The sequence below is a fragment of the Onychostoma macrolepis genome, chromosome 23 (assembly GCF_012432095.1).
Source record: "Onychostoma macrolepis isolate SWU-2019 chromosome 23, ASM1243209v1, whole genome shotgun sequence".
NCBI classification, from domain to species: domain Eukaryota; kingdom Metazoa; phylum Chordata; class Actinopteri; order Cypriniformes; family Cyprinidae; genus Onychostoma; species Onychostoma macrolepis.
Genome location: NC_081177.1, coordinates 6,088,783 through 6,101,627, shown reverse-complemented (window position 1 = coordinate 6,101,627; position 12,845 = coordinate 6,088,783). Strand labels below are relative to the sequence as shown.

At 35.5% G+C, this 12,845-nt stretch overlaps 2 protein-coding genes across 4 annotated transcripts in view; both read right to left on the bottom strand.

Annotated features, from left to right (window-relative positions):
- kcng1 (potassium voltage-gated channel, subfamily G, member 1) overlaps positions 1-529 on the bottom strand; it is a 76,963-nt gene extending 76,434 nt beyond the window's left edge. For both annotated transcript variants that reach the window (XM_058762457.1, XM_058762460.1), the window contains exon 1: positions 336-529. The gene's annotated coding sequence lies outside the window, so the exon portion shown is untranslated. The remainder of the gene's footprint in view (positions 1-335) is intronic.
- Positions 530-6,385: 5,856 nt separating this feature from the next.
- The window catches only part of nfatc2a (nuclear factor of activated T cells 2a), a 31,053-nt gene continuing 24,593 nt past the window's right edge, over positions 6,386-12,845 (bottom strand). For both annotated transcript variants that reach the window (XM_058762804.1, XM_058762803.1), the window contains exon 10: positions 6,386-6,729. In XM_058762804.1, coding sequence (XP_058618787.1) covers positions 6,674-6,729 — 56 coding nt within the window. In that variant the 3' untranslated portion in view covers positions 6,386-6,673. The remainder of the gene's footprint in view (positions 6,730-12,845) is intronic.

Here is a 12,845-nt window from a genome sequence, read left to right as displayed (position 1 = left end):
TACTCTTCACTCTTTAACTCTTTCATAATAATAGGCTGCCTGATGTTTTGTTTTTTTGTTTTTTGTTTTTTCAACAATGGTTCTCAAATATTTATTACAATAAATACTGACAAATTTAACACTTCGATGGTATGAGATGATTGAATGGTTTCAACTTGTTACCTACTGAACTGTCACCAACTGAAATGCAGTGGTCAAAACTATTTAAAATATACTTAATTAAGCTACAAATTCGATCATAATGCACAATGTTTCCATCTAACATGTATTTTGAAATACATCGTCGTATTAATGGAGTGTTTTCACTGTTATTAGCAGTAAACCGGTTACCTCACCTGAATATGTTCGTAGATTTGTGTTGGATGTCTTGGACACTGAAAGCTGTTATCTTTGGAATGGAAATATGGATATTTGATTCGTAAACATTATACTTTATCGCGTATTTCAATTAATCTAATAAAACTAGCGAGCTAAGCCAGTAGTACTGACAGTGTCATAAAAACATGTTAGCCAATAGATCGAAGACGCGAAGGCTGGCGGAGGAACAGACAAACCGATTCAATTGAGTGAGTCATACTGGAACCGCTCAAACTCGTGACTTCAGTCATTTCTAGCTATCCACTAGCAAAAACCTGGTAAAAAATAAATAAATAAATATATATAAAAAAAAAAAAAAAAAAAACATTAATTTTCGAATTTCGACATCTGATTTTAAGAAGCACGTATGATGGGTAAAAACGGAGCTTTTCTTTGCAAAATGATTCAGTTTCGAAGCGCACCATTTGTTTCAGAACCTCGAAGCAGGTTCGTGAATCTTTTGATTCAGATCGGAACTTCAAAGCGCGTATGGCGAATCATTTGATTCAGATCGGATCTTCTTCAAGCGTGCATCGTGAATGGAGCAGGTTTGCAAATCTTCTAATCTAGATCGGAACTCGAGACTCGAGTCGGCGGTGTTTGGAATTCACAACTGGTGGCTAGAGCTAGATTCAGCGACTCACTCGAGTCTTTTCTATCTGTTTCTATCTGTGCCGTGAGCGAGTCATTAAATTGTTTCGTATAAGCATTTGCGCATCTACAAATCTTCTAAGAGATTTCATCACAAAAGCACGTAGTGCTTCAAACTATAGCTCATGATGACTTCAAACGTCAGTGAATGAGAATTAGTGAACGAGAATGATTCATTCATTAAAAAGATCAAAAACACGAGTAATGAAGGCGTTCTTCGCGTTGTTTTGAGAAATTCTTAATTATTTGATTGTATGTTTTTAGATAGACTTTATTTTAATCACAAAGACGGGGGAAGAAGAGTCTTTAGTACGACGGCGTTTTAGTGCCTCGTTAAAAAAAAAATAATAATAAGATTGCGAGATTAAAGTCGTAATATTTCGAGAATAAAGTCGAAACTACGAGAATCGAAATGTTACGAGAATAAAGTCGAAATTTTTCGAGAATAAAGTCGAAATGTTTCGATCATTTAAATCGTAGAAATTAAAGTTATAATATTTTGAGAGTATAGCCTATATCGCGCATGCAAATGGCCCGCATTGAGAGCGCCGGGAGAAGTTGCCGGACCACCGGAGTTGATTTGAATATTGTTGCTTCCGAGCGACCGCATTACTGGGATGTCAATTTTAAGGACTCGCGGAAACAGCTTAATATGAAGAATATGATATTTATTAACAGACTGAACAGGAACAACTGTTTATTTTAACATAAGCTCAAACACTCAATCGACATTCCTTTGGGGGGCGCTGTAGCTCTCTTATTTAACCCTTTTTTAATACACTACAAATATAGCAATGTGGGATTATTAGCAGAAATCATACCATGTGTCATACTCGCGGGGACAGTATGCTTGGAAATAATATTTAATGTATTGCATTCATTATTTGTAGTGCGCCAGCCACACAATAGCAATAGCTTTGTGCTTTTAGTGCTTTTAATATAAAACAAAGTCTCAGCTTTCAAAATCAGTTTTATAACGAAACACGAATTATGTGTCTTACAATAATGTGATTTTCAAGATCTTTAATGTGGCGTGACAGATTGCTGTATTTATGTGAATAAATTCATTCAATTATTGTGAAAATTCCACCTGCTCCGCAAAAACGACCCAAACTTTCATTCCTCACACAGCCTGTTTAATTAAACAGCAATAAAACGTTCTAAAGGTTGAAGTGGACTCAGATTTGTTAACATGCCTTATATTGTTGTCTTTTCTGCTGTAAACGTTAAGTGACTATTCACAAACTGTTTTATTCATGGTGTACTGTAAATGAGGACATAATATTTAATGTCTTCCATTCATTATTTGTAGCGCGCCAGTCAAACAGTAATCACAACAATTTTGTGCTTTGTTGCTTTTACACACAGCTCAGCTTTCAAATTCTGCCAGTTTTATAACGAAATACAAATTATAAATGTGTTTTTGCTCTTTATTTCAAGTTTATAGCAAGATATAAATTGAAGGAACATCATAAGGCATTAAAAAAAAAGTTTAGCCTAATTTATAATGAAAATGTCTAGTCGTTTGTTATTGTAATCGGAAAGATGATTGACTCACATGCTGCTTAACAAGCACATTATTGCAATATAGCATACATATTGTTTGTATTTCGCTATAAAACTGACAGATTTCGATTTGGAATATCTCCCGGTGCTCCCAATCCGGGCCATTTGCCTGAGCAAAAGCCTAGAATAGCCTATCTCAAAATATTATAATCTTTATTCTCAAAACATTTCGACTTTAATCTCGAAACATTTCGACTTTATTCTCGTAGTGGTTCGACTTTATTCTCGTAATATTTCGACTTTATTCTAGTGTTTCGACTTTATTCTCGTAGTGTTTTGACTTTATTCTCGTAACATTTCGATTTTATTCTCGAAATATTACGACTTTAATCTCGTAATCTTAGATTTTTAATTTTTTTTAACGAGGCACTAAAACGCCGTCGTACTTTAGAATACTGTTCCGTCGTTAATGAATAACTACACAGGAACAAATGACTAATGCACTATTAACATTGTAGTAACTAGTATTAACTAACGAGAAACTCCGATTAACGATTTATTAAGTAGGCTAATAGCGCTAAATTGAAACTGGTAGTTCACAATTAGCTAACCAATAACAACCATTTTTTTCATATATCCTGAGAACTCCCTAAGAACTACTTTATACAGGTTCATAATTAATGTGAATTATGCATAATGAATAATTAATTCTAAAATGAAGATCATGGTAACCCACTAGTAATGACTCAAGTATTACCAAATCCTTCTAATTGAACTACTAATTACTTGGACCAGTATTCTAAAGTGAAAATCATCATAATGTCCTAATATTGACTGATGTCATTGTGAGCTTTTGAGATATGTAAGGTTTTGGATAGTAATGAGTCAAGTGTTACTACATCCTTCATGGTAAGATCACGGTAACCCACTAGTAATGATTTGAGTGTTACCAAATCTCAAAACGAATTACTAACCAGGACCTTACAAAAACCTCAAAAGTTTACAGTGACTTCAGTAATTACTAGGGAGTTATTACGATCTTCACTTTAGAATACTGATCCAAATAATTACTAATTCCTTTAGAAGGATGTAGTAACACCTGGATAATTACTATTCAATACTTTACAAAAACCTCAAAAGCTTACAATGTTTTCAATCATTACTAGGGAGTTATCATGATCTTCACTTTAGAATACTGATCCAAATAATTAGTAATTCCTTCTGAAGAATCTGGTAATACTTGAGTCATTACTAGTGGGTTACCATGACCTTTACTTTAGAATGAATTATACATTAGGTATTATTCATATTAATTATCAACCTGTATACAGTAGTTCTTAGTAGTTCTTGGGGAGGTATGGTTACTGATTAGCTAATAGTGAACTACCACATTCGATTAAACACTATTACTTACTAATTCATTAATCAGAGTTGCTTGTTAGTTACTAGTAGTTACTAGAGTGCTAATATTGCATTACTCCTGTGTTCGGTAACACTTTATTTTAGGGTCTCTTAATTAGTTGCTTATTAGCATGCATATTACTAGAATATTAGCCATTTATTAGTAGTAATTAAGCACATATTAATGCCTTATTCAACATGACCTTATTCTACAATCCTACCCAATAACTAAACTTAACAACTACCTACTAACTATTAATAAGCAGCAAATAAGGAATTTATTGAGGGAAAAGTCGTAGTTAATAGTGAATAAGTGTTCCCTATTCTAAAGTGTTACCATGTGTTCTTGTGTAGTTATTCATTAATGATGGAACAGCATTCTAAAGTGTTACCGAGTCTTGAAGTTAAAGGAAGTATCCCCCCTGCTAAAAACAAACAAACAATAGAAGCCCAATAGAAACCATCACAGAAATTCCAGTGGTTTCCATTAAAATAACATTAGAAACCATTAGCTTTTTCCAGTAAAACCATTACAAAATTCCCTTTTTGTAGTGTGTTTTGGGCATTTTTCCAATAGGATTTAACATCCCACCAATAGAATCCATCACATACCATAGACACCATTATAGTTTCCATTAAAACCAATACAATTCCCATTATAACCATTAAAACCATTACATTTTCTATTGGGTTTTGGGCAGGGTTCTATTGGTTTTTTCAGCAGGGCCACACTGAGTGCATCAGGTCTTATAAATATTCACACAAGCAAAATGAATCTCTTTAAAGCTTTCAGGTTTATTGCTCATGTTCTCAGCTAGTAGGCTTTATTTGACAGACAACATGAACATGTCTAAACACATTAGGTTAGACATGCTTAAGCCAAAACATGAATATGATCATGAAAAGCTAATGAAATAAAAAATAGAATTGGTCTCTCTTTTGGCATTGACAGTCTTACATTAATATATATATATATATATATATATAAAAAAAATTAAATGCAATTTGTCTTTACGCAGCAAAAGCTTTGGCAGTTCATATATTCCCAGAGCCTTGGTTATAAGATATTAAATGTCAAGAGAACAACTGATTCAGTTCATATAAATATTCTCTTCCTATTATGACTATTTGATTCTAAAAAATAAAAATAATAGAAACAGTCTATACACTTTTGAGGCAATCTATTTACAGTAAAAAGAAAAGGTTTACATTCTGAATATAGTTGTTTTGTTATGCCCATTGTACACTGAAACAACGGCTCCACGGAAACATTAGCATCACTCTTTTTACAATGTGTTCCAAAATAAATTTTAGATAATACTTACAAATGAATTATTAATTTATACCTCTCTTAATTATTCAGCCAAAATTGTAAAGACATAGAAAAATATACTCTGCATAATTGCTTATGCATTTTTCTTTTTTTACATTTTTTTAAGTGGGCAGGATTGCTTCCAAAAATATTTTCTTAATACAAGCTGATGCTTCTTGATTAGTTTGTTACTTTAATAAATGCACTTTTTGTCAGTTTGTATTCAAATGAGAAAATGAATGTGACAGTGTTTACAGAGACATGCAGACCGTATCTACTTTAAGTATAAATACAGAAACTGAATGTTTTACATTTACACACAAAATATAAATGCATATCATAAAAGCAAAGCAGTTATGGTTAATAAAATCCTCCATGAGAAAGATCTGTAATACAGCTAACCTAAATTTTAACATGGGGCACAAAACCTGAATATTTCAAGTGTTGTATATTCATAAGTAGAACAGATGGAACTGGTAAAGTCATATCATACACAAATAAACAATGATAAAATATGATAACCATACAGTTTTAGTTCAGCACAAAGACGTTTCAGAACCTAAATGTAGTGCAGGGCATTATGGGCTCTGACTTGACAAGGTACATTTCCATTCGTTTTTGGTTTGCTTGTTCTACGTTTTGGTAGAATGACAGCACTTTAGGAAAAGGCACAGATGTTAAAACAGTTTCTATATACATCACAAAGAAGAAAATATCACTTCATTGGTTTTTTAGCTGTATTTGCTCAACATCTACATGATTACAAACAAATCTCATTTTGCTGAGATACTTTAAATAAAATATAATTCACTGACAAGAAGTGCATAAGCTGTTTTCCCTTCACGAACAGTGCATTTGCTTATAGCAATTTAAAATAAGGCTTTTTCATTCAAAAATTTGGATTGATGTACACGTGGTTCACTTAATACAAAAACAACCTATTCTTAGACTCATATATCAAACATTAGCAGTGGTGTGATGTATTTATCCACTTTCCATTCAGAAGTATGTGCAAACCTCTTGTTTTGGGGAATATGACAGATGGCTGATGAGGTTATTGCTCGAAATACACTAATCTGAGTGAGTTCTTTAACTTGAGTCAAAAGGCTATGGAATAAAAAAACCACAAAAAGGAAAAAATTGACTCGACTCCACCTGTCCAATCCAAACTGTTTATGAAGGCTCTGACAACTTTGACATATGAGATCAACATTGGACGAGTTTCAAAAGTCAAATAATAGCAGGGAAATTCAATACCATTTGCACATCAACACGCTGCTGTTCCTGGAGCTGGTTGAGATGGATGTTTGGTTAAATGTGGTCCATGATCCAGTTTTTGTCAGGGGTGACGCTTGACCGGGCCGAGGCATCTCTGCTGCTCTCACGTGTGGCACTGAAGGCAGGACACTCCAGGGGTCCCGCGTGCCTCCCGATCAGGGGTTTCCTCTATGTCTGACCCCTGCCAGGCACTCCTGTCAGATCCTTCCTTATGATCTCATTCACTACAGAAACGACAGAAAAGAAGAACGTGTTTAAAAATGAAAGGACTGAACATTTGTGCAAGTGAGCTGCATAATGTGCATCTGCACAGTGGGGTTAAAAAAAAAAAAGACCCTAAAAAAAAGGGTATAAAAATCAAAATGTTATTTAATATTATTTTTAATATTTAATTTTAACATATATGCTCATTTAAGTATATTAAATATATATTTCCAGATGTTATATGCGTTTTTAAATTAGCATATAAATGTAATTATTTCTAGGTACTTTATTTTAGGTACTATATTTTATTATAGAAAATTAAATTAACATTAAATATAGATTTCCAGTATATTTCCAGATAAATATTAGACATTGAAATTTACTTGAATTCAGCCAATGTAAAAATTCCAGATATATGATGTAGTAATATACAGCAATTGTATCACAATCTAATACATTATGATGGAAATGCAGAACTGTGTAGATTACTGATTCCAAATTGTATGACAAAAATTCTAGTTAGTAAAGTAATCCAATTGTTACATATTTTAGTTACTATAGTCTGATTACTTTTCGATTACTCTTAGATTTTGATCTAGCTTGTTTATCACATTGATTTAAATAGAATAATCATGTACCACATTGATATAAAATACAATCCATTCGTTGTAATTAACAGCATGGAGTGCATTAAATATTACATTGTCGAGTTTCCCAAACTTGGGGTTTGCAGGGGGATTGTGAGTTTAATTAAAAACTAATAATTAATTAAATCATAAAAATGTCAAATTAAAATAAATCATTTTAAAATAACATCAATCAAAATAAAACACTTACTAAAAAAAATATATTTTATTTGTTTACCTGCATGTCATGAGAACTATGAACATGCAAATGCGATACTTAATTATTAAATATTGATTTTAAAACCTCAGGGGTGCTTCAAGTAGGTGAATGTTTGAAAAAGTTTTAAAATAACGTGAATGTGTGTATTTTAATCTGCCTGAAAGACAAAAGCCTTCCAACCATACATGGTTAAATAATCATGTGTTTATCAGTAGTTGATGCAATACTGAAACACTTCTTAAGCCTTAATGATTTTTGTAAATCCAGTGGTCAAATGCAGTGTAGCCACCTGACTAATGACTGATCTCTGTGTACATGTCCACAAAACTGGAAGACTTTCTGAATGTATATAAGTGGTAGGCTATTTTAGAAAGGATCAATTAAAAATGACAGAAGAATTAGGGAGAATCAGTAAATTATGAATAATGTATTGCTGTTGTGAGAATAATATGTAATCAATAAAAAAGTAACTAGTCTGATTACAAGTATTTCAAAATGTAATTTCATATAATTAGTACTTCATTTTTGGAATCTGATTACGTAATCCAGATGACATGTATCAGTTACTACCCAGCTCTGTATGTGTTTGTGTGTTAATTTGTCACTAGATAAAAATATCTGTTATAAAAATGAACTATAGTACACATATAATCACTTTCACATGTTAAGCTGCAGTGGCACTGAACTGGCACTAGGTGGAAGGGAATCATCTGACAGAACAGATTCAGTGAAGCCCTTGCATTGGCCATTACTTCCTGCTGTTACTCTTTTTACAGGGGGGCATAAATGGAAACTTTTACTGCCTCTTCATTCTAAGAATAGCAGCAGGGCGCGTGGGGCTGTTAACACAATCACTACACCACCACACACCAACTCTAGTCTAGCCACAACTCAGACATGAACAAAGGTCACAGGTAAGATCAAATCAAATGAATGTGGGAAAACACCTCCAATGCTGTTAAGCATGGAGCAAAATGATGACGAATTCACTGACTGTTGGTACAATTACATAGTAGACCAAGAACAGATTGGTATTATAATTTCATGGCACTGTCCAAAAGTATTACCATGGCACCATGTCCAAAAAAAAAAATAGGTTGGTTAAGGATAAGAGATTCCAGTTGTTGTACAGGCCTATCCACAATTCACCTTTCACTTATTCAGCAGCTGAACTGCACACCGTCATGCAGACTTTGGTTTAAAAACTTTACAGCATGAAGATAATGTGGTTTAACCTGATTGGCCACATCCTCAGTGCTGTAAACTATCAGGATGAGACACCAATTAGGCCTGGAAACCCCGAGCATAAGTCATCACTGCCACAATACGCAGTGCCATGCTGTTTGTTATGATGGATGTGCTGGAATAACAGGTGGAGCGTATAGATTCTCTTGAGCCATAAGTTTGTGACTGAGTTATTGATGGCCAGTCTGAATTTTTAGCATAAAATGAATAATGGAGCTCAATAAGGGAAATTGCATTCTATTATTAGCAATTAATAATGGAATATTACATAGTAGCAAACATGCAACCAGCAAGTGCTCTGTATAGTGCAACGGTAAATAAGCACAGGTTTTGCAAAATGTATGCAAAAAAAAAAAAACACCAGCCAGCCAAGAATTAGATTAAACACAGCGTTTATTGTGGTCAAAGCTTGCGTTAGAGGAGAAGGAACTTGATGTTCAACTGATTTCCCTATTTGAAGCTTTGATTGTGTAAGAAGCACAATGACACAGATATAAAAGTCTAAACTGAAAATAAACACCTTAAATACAGCATGAAAAGTTTAGACCAGCTCAAACTCAATAAAGGTTACTTGAATCACTAAACAGCCCTTTAAAATAAATAAATACGTATTGTTTTAATAAACAATACTAAAATGCATTATTCAAGAAATTTGTAATTATTGTTATCAGGCCCAAATTAAAACAGTTTTTCTTTTCAATAGAATCTATAACAGCGCAATCAAGAAAGCCTTGTGGTTTTAATCATACAACCCTAAGTATGGAGCTTGATGTGGATGACATCTGTTTTTCCCTCCGAGATTAATGAAGAACAGATGAGAGAGGAATAAACTGGTAGCAGCGGGATGCTGAGGTGCTTTATCAGGGAGTAAAAAAAACTGAATATGCCATCCTACTATATAACAGCTTAAAAGAAACTCTCAACAGTGGGGAAGCTAGACTTTTTGACATGTAACAGCAGTAAGATACTAGATTTACTTCTTAAGAAAATACAAGTGGTGCCTCCCTGAGCAAAACTTGCTGATGTGGCTTTTAGCAAGTCGCTACATGGTTGTTAGGGTGGTTGCTAGGTGGTTTTCATAATGACCCGGGAAAAAAAAAAAAATCATCAAAAAAATCTAAAATCAGATCACTTAGAAACATCTTAACACATATCTTTTAAACAAGCCCCACGATGAAGCATGCTTGCTGTCCATATGCAATCTACAGGACAGAGGGCTTATAGGGAAAGAAATGAAGGGTTGGCACACACTGATGGGTTTAGAGCTGTAAAGGAAGTGTACAGACTGGGCGGTATAATAGGTGAGTGTCTGGCTGGAGAGACCTCGGCCAATCAGAAAGCTTGTTTACAAACCAACGGTAGAGGGCAAGACAGAGCATAGTAGATGACTCAGTCTCCACTATGTATGTGTGCGTGCATATACTTAGCTATACTTGGGGACAAAAAATGTGAAAGGTTTCTTTTAGGTGTAGGGTTAGGCTGTAGTCATTACTATTAGCTTTATTTAAAACAAATGAAGTCTAAGGTGCGTCTTCATGTGGACCAGAACTGCATGTGTATGTGGATCAGGTTGCCAACATTGTGGGGACCAAATGTCTCAAAAAGTAAAAATCCACTGTATTGTGGGGACCAGTCCCTATGATGAAAACGGCGTAAAGTATCTTAACGAAAAAGTAAAAATGCATGAGTTTTTGTTAGGGTTAGGTTTAGGGGATCAAAATGATTTGCTCATTATTAAAGCAATAGAAGACAATGGAAAGTCCCCAACAAGACAGAAAAAAAAACATATGACAGCATGAAATGATAGGATATCCTGTACTGACTTAAGGTATATATACAGTATGTATGGACCTTGGTCATAGTAGACGCCATCTAGACGCTATCTAGGTGTCATTTGTTTATGTAATGCAACACTCAAAATTTGTCTTTCTGGAGACAAAAAACTGGGACGAAAGTATGGCCAACCGTGACTAAGGTCTATAACAGCAGAGCAAGAAATGTGATGTATGTTGAAAAAAATGTGAACAGACATACAAAACATGATCTACAAGGTAATGTGTGTGTGGGGACTGGCTAGCACTAAGCGAATAATAAAGCCACATTGTAAGCGTAAAGGACAGGAAGAGTCTACACCACAGGACTGACTGTTTGACCTCCAAAACAGACCAGTTTAGAAAGAGCAAAACCAAAAGGCAAACTATCGAGATCTACTTCTCTTTTAAATCTGCCTTCAGTGCCATGTTCAACTCTACAAACTACATATGTTGCTTATTTGAACACCACGTTTAAAGAACAAAGCTACATCTTATCAGGACCCCATTTTCACAGCCAGAAATCCAGAAAGGCTTGGCACACACATGATCCAAAACTGGATGCAAGTGATCTGAAACTAATGTGCACAGCTTACGTGCTCTATCTAAATTATTCCTGCTGCTCTCTCCAGCTGGAAGAACTTCAACTCTGTTGCCTCAGGCTTCGGTTCCAGCCTGGGAAGCCTAAGTCGAGCCAGTTGAGCACTGGAAGATTGGCAAGAGTGGTACCCTGAAAACTCTAGGCCAGTTTGGCTGTTTATATCAAGGGTAACACTTGTTAAGGGCCAATGAGGAGATGAGCAAAAATCAAAGGTGTACAGTCAAGGAAAACTAGAAAAAGAACATTACTACATTGCCAAAAAAAAGACCAGTTTGGACTAGCGTGCATTTCTATGAGAGCCTAGGCTGGTAACAATCTAGTTGGTCAAGCTGGTGGACCACCATTGCTAAGACGGTCGAACAGGTCTTGCTGGTTAAGCTTGTAATGAAGCCGTTGGTTATGAAAACTCTAGAATTCACACAAAAGATGTACTTAGCTTCCTTTTCTTGCTATTGAGAAATGCAAAACATGCATGTTCATAATGAAATAGATGAAGGTACAGTTTCTATACAGAAAGCCGACCACAGAAACCCTGATACCCCTTCAAAAGCCACCATCGAAATTCTGAGTGATATGGATGTATCTGCATGAGTCATATTACAACCGGTTGTGTGTGAAGGTCTTGGCAGACATCAAACGATGAGATGTTAGTGGGTGGATCTCTACACCTTGACACCTCTGCAAGCAGAAGCAACGGGGACTTTTTGTGGTCGTCATCCTTCCTGCTCTCAGTGACCTGGACTTCGTCTGTACTACCGGTATCACTTTTTCAAAGTAAAACTGGAGCCACCAGGCTTCTTAACTAGCTTAACCAACTAGTTTAGACTGGTTTATAATTAGGCCAACCAGCTTTACTATAAAGACCATGCTGAATGCACTACGCTAAAGTGACTTGAGATTCAGCATTTCCAACTATTTTGGGTTGGAGTGGTAAAGTGGTAACTTCCTAGTTACCAGCCTTGTGCTTTCGTCACTTTACCTCTCCAAATTGTTACAAGAGCAGTGTATTCTGTGTGGCCACTGTTAGTCCCTGAGGTGTTTACAAATCTCAGCAGTTTCTGTCTTGCTTTAAGGGGGCCTTAATGAGGGAATTCACCAGCACCTTTATGGGTTTACCAGAGTGGTGTTAAACTCTAATGGGGATACCAGAAAAGTTTGTACATAAAAAGGGGGGAGGGGGTCTACAGGGATTCATTAGAAAGGTTCTAAACCAGCATCTTGTTACGAAAACATCAAAAGGTTTAAAGTCCCGGGAATCTCATAGTAACTCTCTATTAACGAGTCTACAGTTGCAGGGTTGCTGTTTACTCAGGGAAACCCTATTAGAGTATGCAGAAGAAATTCCATCTTTGGCTCCCGGACCCATCCGCTTCAGTTTTTCCATCCAACATGGCCCTTTCCCTTTCCTGCAGACTCCCACCCATCACTATCTTGTTCAGATCAGGCTGCCTTTCTGGATAAGTGCAGCAGCTGCAAATAAGAGTTCTATCCTCCAGATTGGCAAGAGTGCGACCTGTGGAAAAAAAGCAAATCCTCTCGTGGGTTCCCCCCGCAGTATTGGGGGGTGTGGGGCCAAGGGGAAGCCCTGGCCAAGTATAACAAACAAAAAGGCTTTCCCCAGCTCTCCCAGGCA